At 48.1% G+C, this 23,034-nt stretch overlaps 1 protein-coding gene across 4 annotated transcripts; it reads left to right on the top strand.

Annotated features, from left to right (window-relative positions):
* The first annotated feature begins 457 nt into the window (after positions 1 to 457).
* Positions 458 to 22,860, top strand: RBCK1 (RANBP2-type and C3HC4-type zinc finger containing 1). 4 transcript variants are annotated; one of them, XM_088153579.1, is made up of 14 exons: positions 458 to 574; positions 4,623 to 4,797; positions 4,963 to 5,005; positions 6,611 to 6,755; positions 8,182 to 8,275; positions 10,517 to 10,715; positions 14,106 to 14,248; positions 14,629 to 14,802; positions 15,417 to 15,577; positions 16,183 to 16,294; positions 17,457 to 17,636; positions 18,152 to 18,250; positions 19,510 to 19,653; positions 20,487 to 22,860. In XM_088153579.1, exons 3-14 carry the CDS (start codon positions 4,984 to 4,986, stop codon positions 20,565 to 20,567), a joined length of 1,554 nt encoding a protein of 517 aa, XP_088009705.1. In that variant the 5' UTR covers positions 458 to 574; positions 4,623 to 4,797; positions 4,963 to 4,983; the 3' UTR covers positions 20,568 to 22,860. The 4 variants fall into 4 exon arrangements, with proteins under 4 accessions (XP_088009705.1, XP_088009703.1, XP_088009702.1 ...); XM_088153576.1 differs by having other exon boundaries at positions 547 to 574; positions 4,623 to 4,726; positions 20,487 to 22,859; XM_088153578.1 differs by lacking the exon at positions 458 to 574 and adding an exon at positions 4,285 to 4,448.
* The last annotated feature ends 174 nt before the right edge of the window (positions 22,861 to 23,034 follow it).

The raw sequence follows: 23,034 nt of genomic DNA, 5'->3' as shown, positions 1-23,034 counted from the left end.
AAATGCTGAACTTGCTGCCCTGCATAGCCATATTCCCAATTTCCCACCCTCTGGATGGCTTCGCCTGGTGCCCATCCCCTACTTCTGGAAATGGGCTCATTTCAGGCCGAAAAGGGGCAGCTCCACACAGTCGAGCCCGCACCTCGCCCACGGAATAACCCCGAAAAGCGAAGCGGGACCGGACTGGGTCGGGATGCGGATGGGGGGCCACCAGGTGATCCCAGAGCTGCCCGCTGGGCTGGGGGACCGGAAAAGGCACCCCAGAAAGGGACTGTCCGGCTGGCCGCCTCCCCACGAATCCGGCCCGACTCTGCCCACGGGGCGCGGTCGGACAGAGGCGCTGGGGCGAGGGGCGCCGCCCGCAGGAGGCACCGCGGGAGCCGAGCAGACCCAGCCGCCCGGCCGAGTGACGTCACGGGGATTCCCTCTGCCCGCGGGGGGGGACGCGGAAGCCGCGCGCGCTCCTCCTCCTCCTCCTCCTCCTCCGCGGCGCCCGCTTCGCTTTCGGTTTCCTGGCGGCGGCAGCGGCGGAGCGGCTGCCTCCAACTCGCCCGAGCCGCGGCGGCGCCCGCAGGTCAGTGTCTCGCGGAGGCCCCCCGCCGCCCCCGCCGCCCGGGTGGGTCCCGGCGCGGGGGCGGCTCTCCCCGCGAGCGGCGCGCACGCTTGCGAGTTGGCGGCGAGCGGGAGGCCCAGGCCGCCCGGGGGCACCGGGCTGGTCTCCGCCCCTGCTGCCCCGGCCCCGCTCGCCGCCCCCACTTCCAGGGGGCGGCTTGCGGGGCCGGCGCCGCCCGTTCCTCTCCGGCTCCCCCAGCCGGGCAAGGCGCGCTGTCCCACCCGGGCCTCCCCCCCACCTCCCCGGGGCTTCGCTGCCTGCGTGCCGGAGCGGGGGGGGGGGGGCTGGGCTGGTGACGCTCGGCCCTGGGAGGGAGGGGGTCGTTCCGCCCCCACCCCCGCCCGGGACCTCGAAGCCTGCAGCCGGGCTCCCGGTTGCCGCTCCGGCAGCTGCACAGTCACTGTGCACGGTCTGCCCTGCGAATTGCTCTCAAGCGTCCGGTCCTCATGAAGTTACCGACGTCTCACTGCCGGGGAAAGGCAGAGGCAGTTCCAGTTTTAGAGGCGCCTGCGCCGCCTTCTCCTCGGGGGTGGCATTTGCCCAGCTTCAAACAGCTGGGGGTCTGTCCAACTCCGCCCCCATCGCTAGGGGCTGCCCTGATGGCCGTCTGGGCTTGACTTGGAGGAGAGGTTTGACATCTGCAGAAGTGCAATTCCGGACTCTTCAGAGTGCTTCTGGGCTCCTCACAGATGCGGGTTTAACCGCTAGTCTCGTGTGCCCAGAGGGTTGATTTAATTGGGAAAGGGAGGCGAGGTTTGCCCGCTGGGCGTTCCTGGTCCTGTCACCAAGGTTCCTGCAGCTTCGTCAACAAAGAGTTTCACGTGGCTGGACTTCTTACAGCTTTTATTCCTGTTCTAATTTCTTTTGCCTGCTCTGCAGCGGAGTCAGCAGTGACTGGATGGCAGGTAACCAGTTGATCAATTGATCGGTCAGTCAGCTTGCTTCCTGAGGCTGCTGCTGCTGACTGCCTCCTCCGGCCAGCGGGTCCGCTCCTTTGTGGTACTAGCGGAGGGCAGCTTGTGCATCATCCGTTCTTCCACGTTGCGCACCCCTCCCAAAGCTGTGGCCGGACCGACAGGCTGCAGCTCCAGAGGCGCGCTGGGTGAACAGGAGGGAATGTCCCTGGTGCTCTTTGCAGACCCTCCTCTGCGCCTCGACCCGTCGCTTGGGCTAGTTCCGACGTAGTGTAACACTCCTTTGAAAGCACGCTAAACCCGTGTCTGGAATACCCTGGCTGGCAATTTGTGGGCATTGTGGGAAGCAGGAGGGGGCTCTCCCCCGTGCTCCTGCAACCTGTTAATTGGGCACCTTGGCAGGGGCTAATCCCACTCTTCTAAGCCCCACCTACATTCACTCCCCTGCCCCACCCCACCCCACCCCACCCCACCCCACCAGATGTTAAAGAGTTGATGCTTGGCGGTATTTTTTCCCTCTAGTGAGTGATTTTGGTGGGAAGGGAACCCAAGCTGGGGGGAACCACCAGTCACTTCCTTCTGGCTGCCCCTTGTTCCAGGAAAGGGCTGGGCTGTTCAGCTCCTTCCTCCCTCCCTCCCTCCCTCCCTCCCTCCCTCCCTCCCTCCCTCCCTCCCTCCCTCCCTCCCTCCCTTCTTTCTTTCTTTCTTTCTTTCTTTCTTTCTTTCTTTCTTTCTTTCTTTCTTTCTTTCTTTCTTTCTTTCTTTCTTTCTTTCTTTCTAGATTTGCATGGCTGCACATCTAAAAACACAACTCTGGGTGACTCAGAACAAGAACACACAGAACTATAAAAACTATAAAATATAAAACCATCAAGCCGCCTGTTTTGTCAGCTGGAGAATAATCCAGCCTGTTTGGGAAACGTTTCCTTTCTTTTTTTCTTTGCTCAAAAAATAATATCAGTTAAAAACAACCAGAGTCATTAAAGCATTCATATGTGACCTTGGGGATCCCACAGAAATATGGACTTTCTAAGTTCTTACAACGCCTGTGCCTATATTACTCCTTTTGTTTTCTGCCAAAAGCCGGAACAAAAGTTTTCATTTAGCAGTTCTCTCCCTCTCCCCCTTTGCTGTTGGCACTACAACCCGCAAATAGTCATTCTGGTTGGAATGATCGGGATTGTAGTCCCAAGCCAAAGGCAAAGATTGGGAAATACAGGGAGTCCTCAGTTTAAGGACGTGCTCCATTTCCAAGGTCTGTCCTTAAGTCGAATTTGCATATAAGCCAGAACAGTATGATGTATAATGCTGTATAAATCAGTGTTTCTCAACCTTGGCAACTTTAAGAGGTGTGGACTTCAACTCCCAGGATTCCCCAGCCAGCTTTGCTTTGCTGGCTGGGGAATCCTGGGAGTTGAAGTCCACACCTCTAAAAGTTGCCAAGGTTGAGAAACACTGGTATAAGTCGTATTGTGTAATGAACTTGAACCATTGTGTGTTTAACTTGAATCGCTGTGTATTTAACTCGAATTTTGCTACAATAGGTTCCGTTCTTAACTATGGGTCATCCTTAAACCGGGCTTTCTTAATCTGGGACTACCTGTACTTGGTTTCCATCTGCCACTTCCATGTGTAACAGAACATTGGAATGGGACCAGACACACTCATGCACTAGTGCAATGGGGTGAAGCCACATGCACCATTGTGCAAATAAACTGTTTGGACGTGCAACAATTGCACAATGATGTCATGATAGCCATTGGTGTCAGGTATCCGTGGTTCAAACGGTCTCTTGATGGAAAAGCAGAACAGATGCCTGGGAAATTCCCTTCAGATTGAACTCCAGGCCTCCCTCGGCCTGATGCGGAACTTGCCAACTCACGTGGCGTTTTCTTGCCAAGCTTCAGACTTATGAAATAAAACTTCTGTTTTTTTCCTCAGATGAGTTAGGCAATCTGGGCGTGGTTTTGTTCCATTTTGTTTCTCGGTGCAACCGGTGATTCTTTTCTAAGAACTTGCAAACGACTCAGAAAAAGAACGTAGACTCGAAGGATATTTTTTTAAAGTTGGACACTGAAAAATAAAACTGATGGAAACAATAGGGAAGTAAAGGTCTCTATTTTTGCGCAGAGAGAAACGATGCAAGCTCTTATGTAGTGTCACTGGTACATTTGTGTATAGAGTTTTGTGTGTTTAAGTTTTACCTGGAAAATTACCCAGAACTCTTCTTAAGCAGCTGTTGGCTTGAAAAGATCAGCTTGCAATGAGTGGATTATCGCCAGTGTCGGTTATTTCTCTGGGAGCAATTTTATTGTTTTCCTTTTCATTCATCCGTAACTAAGGATCAGTTGGAGCACATGCGCCCCTCCAAGAGTGTAGAATAAGCTTGAGGTGCAACGCCCTGGACCTTTCAAAACAGATTTTCAGGCCATGGAAATAAGTCCAGGTTGGTTTGAAAAGCACAGGAGTAGCAATCAGTAAAAAAGTTGGCAATCCTCGGAAGGGATTCAACACCGTCGAGAAGACGGCGTTCGCTCACACCGTCACGGCCACCATCTTGATTTTTTTGACCCCTCTGCGGATACTCCTGCAGGCTTTGCAAGTTCCATGAGTGGCTCCCCCAGGAGGGGCTGGGACTCCCGGAGGGCTGCTACCTGTCTGTGTCGGTAACATTGGTCTCAAGGGGCCCCAGTTCTCATTGCTTTGTTCTCCATGTAGATTTGAAGTCTTGCAACTTGAATATGAGTCGGGGCTGCGCCCAGCTGCAAAAAATGCGGTTCTGGGCTGAATCGATGGAAGCAGGGTTCGAAATCTGGGGAAGTCGGAGCTCTGGTTGCTTCTGGCTTGTGCAGCGCCTGCCCCAAGGCCTGCTCCAGTTTGGGGTGCCAACTTTTAAGAAGGATTCAGAGAATCTGGAACAGGTTAGGAGGAGAGCAGTGAAACCAAACGGGGGATTAGACCTAAGACCTCTGAAGAGGCATGGAAGGAGCTGGGCGGGTTTAGCCTTGAGCAAAGAACAGGAGAACAAGAGAGCACCTTTTGTATACCTGGAAAGGCGTCCAGACAAAGTCACGATCTGTTTTCTCTTGTTTCAGAGCGCAGGACTCGGGAACACAGACTGACGTTACAAGCAGGCGAATCCTGGATCGATGTCAGGAAACGCTTCAAGTCAACCGTGGAACTGGTTACCCAGAGAGAGGTGGGCTTCGTTTCGCTGGAGGCTCCTTTCCTGAAGATACTTTCATCTGGATCCCTGCCCCGAGCAGAAAGGTGGACTCCGGGGCCTAAATTGCATTTTTCGATCTCGGGGTTGGCGACCCCGTGGAGTTGGTGCCGAAATTCCTTGGGGCTGAGGAGGCCTGTTGCTCGTGAGGAGAGGGTGGGGGTTGGAGCAATCCTACTCAGCCCCAAAGATCCTTGTTCTTTTTGCTTCAGGAGTTGGGGCTGCTGAAGCTCATGGAGGAGGCAACGAGGAAAGGTGAGGCTGCAGGCGAATGAGCTGGGTGTCCAATGGGGTGGGATGGGGTGGGGAGCCGTGCGAAGGAAACCGAAATGGCCAGCGGGGACTCTGTTTTTGGGCTCTCCTGGCTGAAATGGAGCAGAAATGAGGTCTCTCTACGGGTGTTTCTTCCCACTGTTGAATAAAAGGCGTGCTTGTTCTAAACGGGCCCAAACATAGGTTTTTTTTCCTTTGTGCCTCCGAGTCAGTCTTGACTCCTGGCGACTGCCTGGACAAGTCCCTGCAGTTTTTTTGGCAAGGTTTTTCGGAAGAGGTTTGCCTTTGCCTCCTTCCTAGGGCTGAGACGGAATGACTGGCCCAAGGCCACCCAGCTGGCTTTGTGCCCAAGGTGGGACTAGAACTCACCGTCTCCCGGTTTCTAGTCCAGTGCCCTTAACCACTACACCAAACTGGCTCTCCCTCTTAAATTGAATCTTAACAAAAATGCACCATGCTGTTGGGGACTAAAGAAGAACTGGATTTGCTTTTGGTTCTTGCCCTGGCATGGCAGCACCTCGCTGATCTTGGGTGAGCTCAGAGGCTGAGCAGGATTAGTCCCAGGTAGTCTTTGGATGGGAGACCACCAGAAGAACCCAAGGCTATAAACTGGGAGCTCAGAAACCCCCCAGGAAGAAGGCAGTGTCAAATTGCTTCTGTTTTATTGACAAGACAGCAACTTGGGTCTCTCTGTTAAGTCCCCAGGAGTCAAAACTGATTCGAAGGAGATTTAGCCTCTTAAAAAAGAAAAGGCTGCTTCAGAGCAGCTTTTGAAATGGCTGTTGGCAGCGTAACAATATTGTTCTTAATATTATGTGAATAGGGCACTTGAGGCAGGTAAGGTATCTTGGAAGTTCGTAGAGTGTTCTACCCGTATTCAAAAACACGTGAAGATGGTTGGGGACCACTGAATTCACCTCTGCTTCTCAGCCAGTGTTGCTCCCTTGTCATTTTCGGTTGCTGGGCTGGACTCAAAAGGACTTTTCTGTACCACCACCTGGGACGGGGGGGGGGGGGCAGCAACATTTATTTATTTATCCCACTGTTATTTTGTGCAACTCTGGGCAGCATCGCTAGTGCCACTTCCTCCTGCTTTTCCCCACAACCACAGCCTTGGGAGTTGGGTCGGGTTGCGAGAGAGCGACCGGCCCAAAATCACCCATCCATTTTCCATGCCAAAGGGAGGACCAGAACTCTCAGTCCCCTAGCCACTACACCAAACTGGCTTTCACTCTGCAAACACAGAATGGGCATGAAAACACAGACCTAAGGCTGGCGTTTGCATGGTGACGTTCTTAAGCCCGCTGGGGACGCCATGCCTGGCTATCTCCCTTAAGTTATGGAGCTTTAGATGCAGATGTCAGGGTATAAATAAAGAAATGTCGCTGCCCAGAGTCGCTGGTTTGAGATGGGCGGCTATACAAATGGAATGAGAGAAAGAAAGAAAGAAAGAAAGAAAGAAAGAAAGAAAGAAAGAAAGAAAGAAAGAAAGAAAGAAAGAAAGAAAGAAAGAGATGGGTCACGGGGGGCAGGGCAGGGTCCTGTGGCAAGGAGCCCTGCAGCTGAACTGGCTCCTCTCCTCCTCAGCTGAGCAGCAAGCCCTGAGGCTGGCGGAGGCGATCAGAGGCGGGGAGGAAGAGGTGGCCCAACAATGTGCCATCTGGCTGGCTGAGCGACGTGTCCCCATCAGGGTGCAGCTGGAACCGGACGCCTACCCCAAGCAAGACATTAGGTGATGGCCTAGGAGGTGATGCAGTGCTGAATGTGGATTTTGACAGCCCGATTCTCCAGGAGTGCCCTAAACTCATCCCAAACTCTTTAAGCTGGGTGGGGGGAATCGTGTGGCCTCCAAACCTTTGGAGTCTACTGCTATGGCACCCTCAGCATTTGGTTGCCCATCGTTTTGAGGTGGGAAACAGAAATGTTGCTGTGTTATTGGCAGCCCTTCAAGGTAGGCCAGGTCGAGAAACAGACACCATAAGGATTCCAGGAATGCTGTTTTATTGTAGGGTATAGCAACAGAATCTTGAAAGCCTGCCAAAGTTTCTCTCTGTCCCATCTTCCACTGAACAAAATCAAGGTGGGGTTATTTTGAGTTTCTTTTTACGCTCCCTTCTGCCTCTGGACTGGACCATCGCTTCTCCAAGTCCTTCCTTAACGGCTTGCTCATGCCTGTCCCAGGCTCTGAATTCCTTTACAGTTAGAGTCCCAACTGGCTTGCCAAAAACCCAGGAAAGTGGATTTCCACACAGGGTTGACCCAGCCCATCCCTTTACCTGCTAAGACATCTCCTTCCACAAGCCATAAAGTTGACCTCTCTGACCTCCAAGGAGCCGCTCAGCCCTGGTTGGGATGTCAAAGACATGATTTTGGAAGTTGAAGATGCTCAAAGAAGAGCTGAGAACTTGCCATTCTTTCCCATCAGGATAAAGGGGGTAGTATTGATATCCCTAATAGCAACAGTTTTTATGTTATTTGGCCAATATCCATTTGTTCCTACTACTACTAACTAGCAAAAAGCAATAGGCTTGCTGCAATAATAGTAAGGCTTTGAGCTTAGATTTAGAGCAAGTGGCAGCTTCTAACTGACCCTGGCTGATCTTGGAAAGCTAAGCAGAATCAGACCTGGTTAGGATTTGGATGGGAGACTATCAGCAAATCCCAAGGCTGTAGGTAGACTGGGAAGTCAAAAGAAAATCAAGGAGGAAGTCAGTAGCAAACTACATCCATACCGTTGCCCCTAAAAGGTATATGGATGGGCCTGTTGGGAGCCAAGTTTGACTTAAAGAAGACTTTACCTTTTTATCACTTTGCATGGTAAGGTCCTTATTTCTGGTCTTCGATCCTCAAAGATGTCCTGGACTACAGCTGCCAGAGGTCCAAGCCACCATGGCAAAAATCCTCGCGGCTGATAATTCTTGGACTTGTACTCCATCATACCTGGAGGGTGCTAGGTTAGGCAAGGCTGCTTAACAGAAACGCAGCTGGGATGGAGAAGGTGGAGGACGCACATTCAGGAACAACTGTGGGTTCAGGACAGGTGACCGCTGATCTTGGTAGAGTGAACAAGTCGGTGGCTAACAGAACTGTGGAGGGGGGAAGAGCTTGGGGGCAGACCTGGTGAGTGACCTTCTCACGATGCCTCTCCTTTCTTCTAGGCTGTGGGTAGGTGTGGAAGATGCCCAGATGATCACTACTCCCATTTTCCTAAAGGTCAAACCTTCCATGACCATGGCTTCCCTCAAAGACATGGTATGAACTGCTGGAGATCCTGCCCAGTCATGTACATTTGGGTCAGACAGCTGGGTGATCTTGGATTGACTGGCAAGGGACACCATCTGCAAAGGTGTCATCATGGGCACCTTTTTTGGGGGGGGGGGGAATTTTTATTAAAGATTTTTAAAAAGGAAGACAAACTAATATAAAGTAAGAAAAAGAAAAGAAAAAGAAAGAAATCAAAGAGGAAGCTAAACGTGCAAGAAAGGGGGGGAAAAAGGAAAAGAAAAATAGAAAAGAAAGAAAAAAGATACAAAGAAGTAGCTTCTGGTCTTCTTTACAGCAGTTATAATTATAAATTTACCTCTTCTTCTATGGTTATAACATAATTCTTTTCTTTCTATAATGTAGCCTGTCTAATCATGAAAACCATAAATCACAAGTTAATTTTTTTCTGTTTTCTGCAAAAAGTCCATAAGGGGTTTCCAGTCAGCAATAAATGTAGATATTGTCTCTTTTTCTAACCAGATGGGTCAATTTAGCCATCTCAGCAAGTTCCATCATCTCCACCAACCATGCCTCCGCTGTGGGGAGTGCCAAATCTTTCCATCTTTGTGCATATAGTAATCTTATTGCAGTTATCATGTACAAAAACAAAGTTCCATGACTTTTTTCCAACTGTTTGTCCATCAATCCCAAAAGAAAAACCTCTGGCCTCAATTGTATATTAATCTTTAAGATCCTCTGAATCAGTGTGTGTATTTGAATTCAGAACAGAGATATAAGACAAGATGAGAGGGTTGTGGAAGTAAAGATTAAAAAAGAAACTTATAACTTGGTGTTGGTTCTGGAAGATCCTTTAAAGGGAATTAAAATATTAATGGGCAAATTAAAAGAATTTGGTGCATTAGCAGGTTTCAAGATTGATAAACAGAAGATGAAGATGTTAACAAAAAATATGAAAATAGAAGATCAAACAGAATTGATGAATAAAACGGGTTTTAAGATTGAGATAAAATATCTGGGTATCACTGACAAATATGAACTGTATGTTATTTCAAAACACCTATGTTAAGACATGGAATGAAGTTAAAAAAGATATGTTAAGATGGGGAAAACTACAGCTGTCATTGCTGGGGAGAATTTCTGTGATAAAATAAATGAATGTCTTGCCTAGAATGATGTTTGTGTTTCAGGCAATATCAGTTTTGAAAACTGATGCATCATTTAACAGTGGCAGAAGGAGATATCTAAATCTGTTTTTTATTTTTCCTGGCAAGGGAAAAAGCCACGAGTTAAATATAAGGTGGTACAAGATGAGACGGAAAGAGGAGGATTGGGTTTTCCTGATTTGAAATTGTATTTTGCAGCTTGCTGTTTGGGTTGGGTGAAAGAGTGGGTGCTGCTGAGAAATAGAAGGCTCTCGGAGTTAGAAGGACACAACCTGAGATTTGGGTGGCATGGATCTTTGTGGTACAGCAAAGTGAAGGTTAACGTGGATTTTAAAAATCACTGTTAGACGTGCCATATTGAGAATATGGAAGAGATACAAACCCAGGTTGTGCCCAAAAACACCTTTGTGGATCTCTGCACAAGAAGCATTTTATAGATGAGAAATAACAGGAAAACACAAGTGGTTAACTTACCGTGAGATACCAGAACTTTGTCAAGGGGAACATAAAATAAAATCAAGAGAAGATCTGGTGGCAGAGGGATATAGTTGTGAATGGTTCTCTTATTTACAGTTATTAGAAAGATTTAAAGTAGACAAAAGAATTTATGAACATTTTAAGACTGAGTTTGAAATAGAATTGTGTACAAATGATGAACATGTAATTGCTAAAATGTATAAACATATATTGAAATTAGAAACAGAAGAAGAAAGAGTGAAAGAATGTATGATAAAGTGGGCTAAAATTTTTGGCTATAATATACAGATGGAACAATGGGAAAATATGTAGTTGAAAGGATTGAAATTTACATTGTGTTTTAAACTTAAGGAGAATTTTTATAAAACAATGTACCATTGGTATATGTCACCAGAGAAATTGTCTAAAATGTACAAAGGCATTTCAAATTTATGTTGGAAATGTGAACAACAAGGGACATTTTATCACGTTTGGTGGACGTGTAAAAAAGCTACAAAATTCTGGATCATGTGTGTCTGCAGGAGAGGTCATGGAGGCAAAAGGTTCTGGGTTTCACCGCAGCAGGAATGGGGAAGGCGGAGGCACATCTTCTCTGGGTTTCCTACAGCTCCCTTTCTTTCCTGGACAGATGTTTCTCCATTATGGTTTTCCTCCCAGCATCCAGAAGTGGGTGGTCGGACAGAGGCTGCCGCAGGACCACGAGACTCTCCACTATCACGGCATCCAGAGAAACGGGGACATGGCGTACCTCTACTTGTTGTCTGCCAAGGCTGCGAAGCTGAACAAAGAAACGGTTGAGTTGGACCATGAACGCAGGCAGCTGGAAGGTGAGCTGGTCAGAAGTGGCAGTAGAAGGGGGCCTGGAGAGCTGAGGGACCACCTATCTCCTGTCATTTCTGCCCATCTGCTGAGATCTGGCAGAGGGGTGCCCTTCAGGTCCCCTCATTAAACGGTGCCTGTTGTTGGGACCCAGGAAGCGTGCCTTCAGTGTGGTAGCACCTGTCTCTGCAACAGCATCTCCCCAGAGACCCACATGGCTCCCACCCTGATGATGTTCGAAAGTCCTTGAAAACCTGGGTATTCTCCCAGGCAGGGTGGCGGGTGAGCCCTTGTAAGATTTTTATGTCGTTTCATATGAAAAATATGTTTGTTTCTATGTTATTGTTCTGACGTTTTATTGTTAAAACACCCAGACTAGGTTGGAGTCAGGCACTCTTTAAATCAATGTAATAAACTAGACCACCCGCGACCGGTTGGCTCATCCTTTCAGAATTATTTCCTTACCGAAGAAGAGGAACAGATTGATCCCCGGCACAAAAGCAGGGGGAATGTGAGCGACTTCCGACTTCCTGCCGGCTTCCCCGTTGACTTTGCTTGTGGGAAGCCGGCAGGGAGCGTTGGAAATCTTCCTTCCTTCCTTCCTCCCTCCCTCCCTCCCCTCCCCTCCCCCCTCCCCTCAGGAGAGCCCCGGTGAAGCCTCCCCCTTCCTCCTTGGCTGACCTGCCATTTTGCTGGGGGGAGGGGGAACCCAGGGGGCCGCGGACCCTGAGGAAAACTGCACCCCCCGCCCCCCATCCCGGCATGCCCCCAAGGGCCCCTCCCTCCAGGGAGGAAGAGGGCTCACCCATTGCCCTCAGCCAGCCCTCCCTCCCCAGCAGCCTCCCAGCCGCTCCCTCCTCCTCCCCTCACCAACTGCCGCTGAGAGATTTCAAATCTCTGCCTCGGTTCCAAGGCAGCCAATCGCCACTCGCCTGTTGGGCTTTGCTGCCAGCCGATTGGGCGCAGGGACAGAGAGAGGTGGGGAAGAGGTCGGGGACACGCCCATGACCATCCCGTGACCTGGGGTGACCGCGGCGGCAGCGCAGCAGTGCTGAAGCGGCCACAGCCTTGCCACATTTCAGTCCCACAACGCGCTCTGCATGCTGGCCCACTGGCGGTACCTGGGTTCCAAAACAGTGGCCCTGCGGCGCACCGTTTCGCCCAACTGAAGGTTACAGATACAAGAGTTTTAGTAGTAGAGAGATAGACAGACAGATAAAGAAATGCTTTAAAAATATTTGGCCAAGACATAATTAGAGTGACATTGCTGGTTGGGTTCACACACCACCCTGAACAGTAAAAGATGGCTAACAAACCCCAGCGCCTTTCTGTTCCGAAGCCCAAACCGTCACAGGGCTGGGTGGCCAAATAGGGTGACCTGTTTCACCCAACAACGACCTAGCATGGTTTGTTTAGGCTTGCTGTCAGGCCTAGCCCAAGGAACTCCAAGAGACAATGCCAATTCAGTCCAGCTATGTTGATTAGCTACAACCTCTAGCAAGAATCTTCCCAGACTGAAACCCCAGTTCCCAAAGTTCTCCAGCCACAACAGTGTGAATTCTTCAGGGAGGTGCCAGTCTCATCCTCTTGTTCCTCCCATGCGGTTCCGGTGAGCTAAGAAAATGTTTGTCTCCCTGAGCTTGGCCTTCATAATTCCATTCCATCATACTTGCTGATTTCTTAGGAGGAGCTAACGCAGGGCATGGCAGGATGGGGGCTCGCAGACCCCTTGATCGGATTAGGGCTCGCAGGAGTCTCTCCTGGAGGATGACCGGGTCATGCAGTCAGCACGTGGGCATTGCCGTGACCCAGTTGTTGAAGCTGAATCACCGTCTAGGGACCTTGTTTCCATTTCTGACGCTCCAGTGGGTCTGCAAGCCCTAATCCGATCGAGGGTCCCTGATCTGCTTGCAAACCCATTCTCGCTAGGCTGACAGACCAACTGCCATAGATTGGCTCATTCATCACCAAACAAGGACAGGGTTTGCATGCGCTCTGTTTACTGAGAATGGCATATTTTTTCAGCTCCAGCGTGTGCCGCTAGGGCCTTTCTGCAAAGCTAAGAGGCTGGTCTTTGGATTAGCTTACTCCTTCAACAGGGCACCTGCATTAAAAAAAAAAAAGTCAGAATTTTTCTTCTGTATTTTCATAAAAAGACGATCTACTTTCAAGCTGACATGGAACTCATTGTCAGAAAATAGGTAGCTGCTTTATGCCGGACCAGATATATGGCCCAACCTTTTCTGCTTGTTCTGCCACAGATCGTCTTTAGGTATTCCGTGGTAGGTTTTGTACCCCTGAACCCTGGGCCCATCACGTCATCGCTGATCAAGGCAGGACCAGTGACTGCTCAGGGGTCAGTGGGACCCAGAGGTTCCTGGGAAAGTCTGAAGCCATGAGGGAGTAGGCTTCAATGTCCTATATAAAACGGATATCTGATGCAGAATTTAATTCTAACGAAACCATTCTCGGATTGTAATGTTATGTATGGATTTTTGCCACATCTGAAGCTCTGGTTCTCTTATTTATAAAATCATACCTTGATTTAATCTATAACTTTCAGTGTTAATCTAATACAGTGTTTCTTGACCTTGGCCACTTGAGGACATGTGGACTTCAACTCCCAGAATTCCCTGGCCAGCCCTGCTGGCTGGGGAATTCTGGGAGATGAAGTCCACACAGCTTAAAGTGGCCAAGGTTGAGAAACACTGATCTAATGTATTCTTTACTATTTATTGTTTTCCTAGTGATTTGTATTGTGTTAACTCAGTATGTTCAAATTAAAGTTCAATAGGGATAATTTTCCTTTCCTTTCCTTTCCTTTCCTTTCCTTTCCTTTCCTTTCCTTTCCTTTCCTTTCCTTTCCTTTCCTTTCCTTTCCTTTCCTTTCCTTTCCTTTCCACTCCTCTCCTCTCCTCTCCTCTCCTCTCCTCTCCTCTCCTCTCCTCTCCTCTCCTCTCCTCTCCTCTCCTCTCCTCTCCTCTCCTCTCCTCTCCCTCCCTCCCCTCCCCTCCCCTCCCTCCCTTTTCTTTATTTCTTTCTTTCTTTCTTTCTTTCTTTCTTTCTTTCTTTCTTTCTTTCTTTCTTTCTTTCTTTCTTTCTTTCTTTCTGCTTTTCCATTTATATTCTTTCGAAGTATGAAATAAATTTAATTTTAAAAAATCCACAGGGGCTACTAGAACGCAGGGCAGTTAGTTTGGAGCTGGATGGACCAATAAATTGAACTGTTTATGGGCGGCATATAAATTTAATAAATAAATAAATAAATAAATAAATAAATAAAATAAACTGTTGAAAGGGAGCTTCCTACCAATTTTTATCCTGCCCAGATGCCCTTCTGTTGCCTTAGATGGGTCCTAAATGACTGCCTTCCTTTCTCCCTTGTGTGGCGTCATCAGAGTTAGGCATTAAAGAAGGCATCCTGCTGGCCCGGGGAACGACCGAATTGGACTCCCCAACACCAATGGAGCCCTCCATCACGTTGGAAGTGCACGAGGAGGGGAGTAGTTCCGTGCTGTCTCTCCCTGTCGAGCCCCCAAAGGTAAGAGACCTGCAAGCAAGTGGGCGCTGCAGAGAATGAGGACGATGACCTTGACAGAAATATGCAAGAACTGTTCCCTGGGCAAAAGGGGCTGAAACATTTTTTGAGCCCAGAGCAATGGGACAACATTTGGAAGTGACTCAGGAAGACACCTCCCTGATTCACCTGGCTATAGGAAGGGGGAGGAGGTGCAGCACAATCAGACTTGCAAGATTCTTTTAATAAAACCCATCTCCGTAAAAATAGTTCCAGTCTCTGGTGGAGTTGATTTCCTGGTCTGGTCTACCTGATGGGGCTGACAGTTGCAAAGTGCGTTGCCCTTTGGCCTCCTGAATGCCCCACATTCCTTTGCTTTCTCTCCTGCGTGGGTGGCTTCCTAGGTCGGTTGGGAGTGCACGAGTTGTACGTTTATCAACAAGCCCACTCGCCCCGGCTGCGAAATGTGCTGCGCTGAACGGCCACTGGACTACGCCATTCCGGAAGACTATCAGCTGGACGCAGAGGAGCAGGAATGGCTTCAAAGGGAAGAAGAGGCCACACGCCAGTATGAGCAGGTGAGGGGTAGGATCTGGCCAGCCACATCTGGGTGGAAGGTTGATCTGGGAGGTCCAGGCACCCAGAGCAGTGTTTTAGAGGAGACAAGGAGCTGGACTCTGGTTCGCAGAAGGGAAGGTGGAGGGTCGTAAGAGGCTTCCATGTTTAGAAACCTGGATTGCTATCTTGAGTTTGTAGAGTCATCTGCTGTGGCTAATAGTAACTTTCTGAATTTTGGGAACAGAGGGCTTCTACAGGGCTCCGCAGGATATAATCTCGGAAACTAAATAAGCGAAGTTCCCATCCTCAGTTATGAGTTAATTCATTAAGGCAGAGTCTGTGTGAATGGTTTGAACCTCTTTTTCTCACAATGCAAACCGAAGGGCTAACTGTTCTTTCCCCAAATATGCCTGCCATTGAAACATCCATTTCAGGACATCTGGTGATGTCCTGAAAAAATCCCTTTGGTTTCTCAGTCTCAGTGAGTTCTTTTACATACCTGTGTGAATGCAGCCTGATCCTTATTTGCTGGAGAAGAGAATGGGCCATGCCTCTTCAGACTTCACATGTAATCTAGGCTGTAAAAGCCACACACCTAAGAAGTCCCCCACCCCCCTTCTCTCTCTGGGTACAGGTGAAGGAACAACAGAAGCAGAGAAACTATCAGCAACTCCTGCAGCGGGACAACCAGAATTTGGTGCCTTCTGAAGAAGCTGTTGAGTGCCCAATCTGCTTCGTGAACCTGGAGCCTGGAGAGGGGGTGACCCTGCGAGAATGCCTCCATTCCTTCTGCAAGTGAGCCTCCCAGAAGGGCTACCTCTTGGTTCCAAAATGTGCTCAGGATTTGTTGCCAAGTGCTGGTCATAAGGCAGAGGTGGACACTTGGATGATCTCTTGATGGTCTTAGGAGACAGCTAAGATGTGTTTATATAACTGATCTCCCTAGTGTGGGAACTGCTAGTTCCTACCTCTGTTCTCAGATTTCTCTTGGATGAGACCAGAACTGAGAGTTGCATTGGCAGTGATTCAAGGATGCAGATCAAGAACTAAGAAAGCCATTAAGAAAGAATTCCATTGATTGCCAAGTATAAAATGCAGGCCCTACATGAGTACTATGTGGTGGTAAAGTGGGGTATAAATAGGAAAGGCCGAACGGTGACTCTGGGGATCCGCAGTTCTTTTGGGAAGTAAAGAATTGGGAGAAGAAATTAAAACCGCAGGGACTCCTAGAGCTATTTGTGAAAGTGAAATGACTTTGCTACTTAAGTTCAGAGCTTTTGGTGACAGAGAGGTGCCCAAGTTTGCAAAGTTCTTCATGGCCACATCTGAGATCTGTGGAAGTTCTAGGAGTGGTCCAGTTTTATAAGAATCTTTTCTGTCCTTTCTCTCCGTCCCCCCAGGGACTGCTTGAGAGGGACCATCCTCAACAGCCCAGAACCGGAGGTCAAATGCCCCTACATTGACAACAACTACTCTTGTCCTTGGCAGTTGCTGGACCGTGAGATCAAAGCGGTGGGTATCCAAGTGGAGCTCAAAAAAAGCTGAGTAGTGTTTCATCCCCACTTCTAGTCCAACATTTCTCGCCACTGCCCCAGAATAGAAAAGCTGTGGCTTTCCAGATGATACCCAGCACCACTACTAACACCCAAATGGTGAAGGATGCTGGGGTTTGTAGTTTAGCAACATCTGGACTAGGGTTTCCAACCACCTAGGTTGGAGAACCTATTTGGAATGTTGACAGTGCATTGGGGGTGCTATCACAAAAGGGGAGACATCGTAGATATAATCACAGTAGAAAGATGGAAAACACCAGTTTGCCAAATTGCGCTCTCAGATCATTTTTAAACATATATTCATATATATATGAATAAAAATTTAAAGCAATACAAAGTGGGAACAATGTGTGCCCAGTTGGTTGGATATACAGGTAGTCTTCATTTAATGTCCACTTGTTCAGCGACCATTCAAAGTTGTGATGGCACTGAATGAGGGGGACTTATGACCAGTCCTCACAGTTGTGGCTGTCACAGTGTCCCTGCAGTCACATGACCACAATTTGGGTGCTTGGCAACTGGCTTGTAATTATGATGTGGCAGCCTCCCATGTGATCACTATTTGTGACCTTCACTGCTGGCTTCTGACAAGCAAAGTCAATGGGGAAGCTGGGAGGAGGTTGCAAGTCACGGCTGTGTGACTGCAGGATGCTGTGACCGCTTGGGATTTGCCTAACGCTGGAAACTGGGACTGTGGGAACTGCCATTGTAAGTTGGAACTGTCATGTGACATCATGCCTTACGACCACATCACTTAGCAACAGAGTTCCTGATCCAAATTACCATTGGTGAGCAAGGACTACCTGTATTAGTGGGACATTACATGGAGTATTCCAGACGTGGAGAACCATAAATCCCCCATCCTTTCTCTGTTGTCTTAGAATGGCTGTTTCTGGTTTTCAGTAGTGTTTGTTCATTGAACTGTTTTCTCCATTTTAGCTCAACTCTAGTATTTATTCTCAGCCATTTTTGCAGTGTCCTACTGGGGTGGGCTCCACAGGTTAAACTATCAATCATGATTGTCCCTGGGGCAGGTTCCTCAGTTGTCAAGCGCAGTTAGAATGAGGAACTGGAGCTGCCTACAACGATCTTTTCTAAAGTCTTCTCTGTTTCATCCATAGCTCCTAACGGAGGCTGAATATCAGCGCTTTCTGGACTTGGGCATCTCCATTGCTGAGAATCGCAGCCGGTTCAGTTACCACTGCAAAACTACGGACTGTCGGGGTTGGTGCTTCTATGAAGACGATGTGAATGAATTCTCCTGCCCTGTATGCCTCAAACTGAACTGCCTGGTGTGTCAGGTGAGCAGTGTCCCACCTCTGGAGAGGACATCACGCAAGACATGCTGCAGAAGGGGTGTGCGAAGGACAGGTCCATCCATCCATTCTGTTTGCAGATGACAAGGCTCTCCCTGTTCCAGATTGGTTTAGAAGGGGCACCCGGGGAGGAATCAAAAAAGTCAAGAGGGTGTCCGCAACCGCATGACTGAAGCCCTGCTCCTCTTTTTACGTGTGTTGCAGTGTGACATCTGTAAAGAGGGACGGGGCTTAGATCCCATGGAAATCCCAGCATTAATTCCTTTCTTAGCGGACGGAAAATTTGTCCTTCCAGGTGGATTAACCCTTGTTGGAAAAGGTCTCACCTGGGCCCTTCTTGGCATGGGGACATATTATTCCTCTCTTTCCTGCCCAATATTAACATCTGGAACCTGTTCCTTAAGGGGTGGAGTACTGGCAGGGCTCTGCTAAGGGAAGGTCAATACAAGCCAACTTAGGCTTGATGATGGACCAGGATCCAAGCAGTGTTTTGTCCACAGGCTATTCATGAAAACATGAACTGCAAGGAATACCAGGATGATCTCCGAATACGAGCGCAGAATGACCACGCTGCACAACAGACCACTGAAGTGTTGCTGGTGAGAAAGGCAGGGTTGCAGGGAACAACTTGCAGAAAACTCCCTTCCCTCCAGGGTGCGGCCCATCAAGCGTAGCAGACTTGTGTGATTCACCAACCCAGTGTCATCAAGAGCTCTTTCAGACATTTATCCCAGTTGATTTGCAGCTCCCCAGTTCCTTGTGGACTTGCATGGCATCCCCCCTTCAGGGTGCTCTAGAGATATTGGACCACCCACATCAATGGGCATTGTGTCTTACTCATCTGGAGAACATCTGGTTGATGTAGCTGGAGTACTAAGTGAGGTTCTGGGGTGCCAAGAGTTGCTCTTTAATCTCTGTCAGTCCTGAAACCTCTTTTGGTGATATTGGAGCAGCCCAATCCCGTTGCCAGATGTATCATCTGGATTTGCTAAACGTGGAAGACCTGACTAAATGAATTGGGTCATATTTTGTTCAAAGTGTTGTGGGAATCCCCCTCTGTGTTAGTGGTGTGTAAACCAGGCCACCACATTAAGCCATCGTACAGTTGATTTGTTTGGACATAGCTTGTCCCGCGAACAAGAGACCTGGAATACAAGTTAACCTAGTTTAGGTTTTACCCGTTAGCTGAGCCCAGCTGTGAGAAAAATATGGGACAATCTGATCTGGCAATTTGAGCAATTTCCAGGAGAAAGGAAGTATCAAAACACAGTTTTAAATTCACTTACTCCTTCCTCAAGCTATGCTACGCTAGCAGGAAATACTTGCTACCCCAATTCTTTGGTGGCTGCCAAAATGCAGAGGGCTAACTTAAATGAAATAGGAACTTGGTTATGTGAGTCAGCCCATTGCAGATGGAGGTTGCCCTCCATAACACCCATCTTACAGTGCAATTGAATGAGGCCTGTCTTGCTTCTGGTGTCAAGCACGTAGGGTTTTACATAAGAAGAACTTGGGCAATGGTCTTATATTAGTCAACCTCATTCACATTTTCTGTGGCTTTTTATGGTCATGTCACCAGGAGGCAGAAATATGCCACTAGTCAACTATCTGAAATCCTGGTTCCCTGACAAACTTCTTATGTTTTTGTCTCTGGCTTTTGAGAAAGGGAATTTGGGGAAATTTAGGCATACCATCTCTTTTTTGCTAACTCCTAGCAAAATCTGCATCATGCCTTTTGATTCCATGTATAAACTGATTATAGGTCTGGCCCCTTTCCTCACGCTCCCACCCCACCGGTTCTACTAGGAAGAGGCTGGCACAAGCTACTGGTGTTTGGACAGCTCTGTTCCCTTTTCAGAGACTGGTGAAGGATGGGGAGGCCATGTACTGCCCCACCTGCAGAATCATCGTCCAGAAGAAAGATGGCTGTGACTGGATCCGTTGCACTGTCTGCCACACAGAGATTTGCTGGGTGACCAAAGGCCCACGCTGGGGACCAGCCGTATGTATTGACCGAGTGTAGAAACAAGGGTGCCCAGGGCACGGTCTTCCCAACTGTGTCCTTTGGAATAATATTATGCATAACCCACACATTCGTACATATTGCAGAGGGTTGGACTAGATCAGTGTTTCTCAATCTCAGCAACTTTAAGAAGTGTGAACTTCAACTCCCAGAATTCCCCAGCCAGCATGTATGGACTTCAACTCCCAGAATTCTAGGTGTTGAAGTCCACACATCTTAAAGTTGTCAAGTTTGAGAAACACTGCTCTACAGGATCTGGGCTATGAAGTCCACAGGATAGCAAAGAACAGTATTGCTGCCTCCTGCTGGTTGTCTGGAGTTATGCAACCCCAATATGATAGTCCTGAATTACTGTAATTGACTGCCTCTGTTTCCCCATCTGTAATATCTACTGAAGGTGGCCTTGGGATAACTCATGACATCCCACTAGGTAAGGGGGTGGGGGAGAGTCAAAAAAGTCAAGATGGTGGCCACAGCTGTGTGATTGAAGCCCCAACACTTTTATACGTTGCTGCATCACAGATGGCCAAAAGGAGATTGGGATAGACTATGCGATGCTATGGTTGATTGGTAAAGGCTTTCCCTGAGGGGACCATCTGGTTATAAATAGGGGTCCCCAGACTCCCCCTCATATACACTCTTCACTAAAGACAGCAAGGTGCCAAATGGCTGACCTACATCTTTTACCCCAGGTCAAACGTAAGATGGCACTGAATTCAGATATGTGACACGTACACCTTTTCTTGGGGGGATGGCCCCGTACTTGCAGATCCTGCACCCCCTTTTCACGCTCTGCTCTTCTTTTGCCTCAGGGCTCGGGTGACACCAGCGGGGGCTGCCGTTGCAAAGTAAATGGGACCCCCTGTCATCCGCATTGTCAGAACTGCCACTGATCCAAGGGCACAGAGACTCCTGACCGTTGGACTGTCCATAGAGCCAGTTCGTGTGTGTGGGAGGACGGAGGCCTGGAGGGTGGCCAAGGTGAATTCTGGACAATTGGGCACATCTTCTACAGTGCGAGCAGGAACTGTTGGAATCGGGGCCCTTGGCTCTCAACGGGTCAATCTCAGAGACCTCTCCTGCGTCAACCGATGAGGTGACGGGGCCAAGTGGAAGGTGGCTCAGGGCTGGGTGCGGGGGACGTATTCCTCACGCCCTCCTGCATCTGTTGTGCACAGAGGCTTTGCTCGTTGGTTGGTTTCAGTTGAGAAGTTGCGCTGCCCTTTTCGTAGGGAGCAGCAGCAATTTTATTCTTCCCTTGCTCATCTGCACAAACAGCATTACGTTGTGCGTCCGTCAAGGTTTCAGGGTTGATCTGTGTGACCTCACCAAAGCCACAGATGCTCGTCACTTGCTGCATTAAAACCAGACTTGCGGGTTATGGTTGCATTACAAAATACGCTGACTTGGCATATGTTTCATTTTTGCTTGCTTTACCTTAAGGATATTTATAAGCCAAGAAGATGTTGCTTCTTCTTTAGGTCACCCAGCTACAACATAACTCCTGTCATTTCAGACTGGATCAGTGTCAGATGGAGCTCTGTGGTTCTGTGGTCACCTCTCCTGGCACCCAAATCTAGTTTCTGAAATTTAATGTAAGGTTGGCACAGAATCTTTCCAGAGAAAGTGAGAAGTCTGCAGAATGGATCCTCAACAAGATGTATGTCATGATGTCCTATGAGATATGATAGCAAAAATAGCATAAGGAGGGCTGGGAATTACTGTTGTGAAATTGCTAAAAAGGTCCTTTTTTTCTTTTTTAAATACACCATTATGTGAATTAACTACTGGAAATAGTACCAAGAGGTGTTAAAACGATGGGGAGGATGCAATGAGATACCAATAGTTTTTCAAATACTTTTGGGAAGCCTGGAGAACCAGAGACAATCTGGAGCAATGTTTCTCAACCTTGGCAACTTTAAGAGGTGTGGACTTCAACCCCCAGAATTCCCCAGCCAGGTTTTCCTCCAGGGCTCATCATTCAGACCTCTTCCTTGGACCAAAATCGACATTTAAGAATTAAAAAGAACATCTGTCATTTGTCTAAGGCAGAGTTTCTCAACCTTGCTGGCTGGGGAATTCTGGGAGTTGAAATTCACACCTCTTAAAGTTGCCAAGATTGAGAAACACTGATCTAGAGGGATTTAGAATGTTATATTAGCATATCTGTCTTAGACAACATACCTGGAACATACCTGGAAAATTAAAAAGAGAATTTAGGTGCAAGAAAGATATGTCACATGATGTCCTTTGGGGAACATTGGACTTGATTTTACTTAATGTTTTTTTAGGTGTGTACATTGATAACATTATTTGAAAGATAAATATTTCTGATTTGGGAAGATAAAGATATCCCAAATTATCTGTCCATGATGATGAAATGGAATTTATGCAGAAGTCATTTTAGCTGTTTGTAAAAGCTCACCTTTCTTCTCTTTGCCTCCAATAAGATTACTAAGCAGCTATGGTATCAGAAGAACCTCAACATTTTGGTAGACATTCATTATTACCATGATTATGTGATTCCCTTTGATCCAGTGCTTTGATACTGCTATGTTTGATTCCGTACAATATTTGTGCTTTGTGACAAAAGTGTTAAGTTTGCCTCAGAAAATGATTAAAAGATAAATAACTTGCATTTTCAACCCTCCAGGCGGTAAATGGCAAAGGGAACTTTGATGGTGTATTTCAGAATTCACAGAAAGATTAAGCCATGGCATTTATGCAAACCTTGGTTAGATTTTGTGGCTGGGTATGTTGGGTGAATAACAGTCCTGTTTGATTAATTCAGGGCATTGTGCAATCAGCGAAGTATCCCTTCGCTGGGTCTTCATTTCGCGGTTTGCCATTTCTTCCCATAAAAGTCGTTTATGCTTTGTTATAAATGTGACCTCACCCTACTTGTACTGAGGAGTGTGCGTGGTGCTGGTGGAGTGTCAAAGAGTCAAGATAGCAATTGCAACAGTATGATTGAAGCCCTTCCCCCTTTTGATGGGGGAATTGATGATTGAAGCTGTGTGTAAATAAAGGGGGCAGGGCTTCCATTGCAGCCACCATCTTGCCTTTTTTGACCCCTTCTCCCATTTGGAGAGTGAACTAACCATTCCATGCTAGCTGGTTGAAGGCTTGGTGCAACTTAAATATGGAACTTAAAAGTTGAAGGCGAACCAATGGCAGATGCAGTAGAAGTTCCTTGGTGGCCATAGACCAGTGTTTCTCAACCTTGGCAAGTTGAAGATGGGTGGACTTCAACTCCTAGAATTCCCCCGCCAGCATGAATTCTGGGAGTTGAAGTCCACCCATCCTCCTTGCCAAGGTTGAGAAACACTGCAATAGACCCATAAAACATTCCAGATTCCA

This window comes from Python bivittatus, unplaced genomic scaffold, assembly GCF_059951505.1.
Source record: "Python bivittatus isolate LINGU-HERP-01145 unplaced genomic scaffold, Pbiv_v1 ctg000700_np1212, whole genome shotgun sequence".
Taxonomy (NCBI): domain Eukaryota; kingdom Metazoa; phylum Chordata; class Lepidosauria; order Squamata; family Pythonidae; genus Python; species Python bivittatus.
Note: the sequence above shows the minus strand (reverse complement) of the source record. Positions and strands in the feature narration are given on the sequence as shown.

Bases quoted from the DNA above. Each gene is read 5' to 3' on its own strand.
- RBCK1 (XM_088153579.1), top strand. From the start codon at position 4,984: ATGGAGGAGGCAACGAGGAAAG. The intron at 5,006-6,610 runs GTGAGGCTGCAG...TCTCCTCCTCAG, and splicing joins GGAGGAGGCAACGAGGAAAG to CTGAGCAGCAAGCCCTGAGG. The intron at 15,578-16,182 runs GTGAGCCTCCCA...CCGTCCCCCCAG, and splicing joins TGCCTCCATTCCTTCTGCAA to GGACTGCTTGAGAGGGACCA.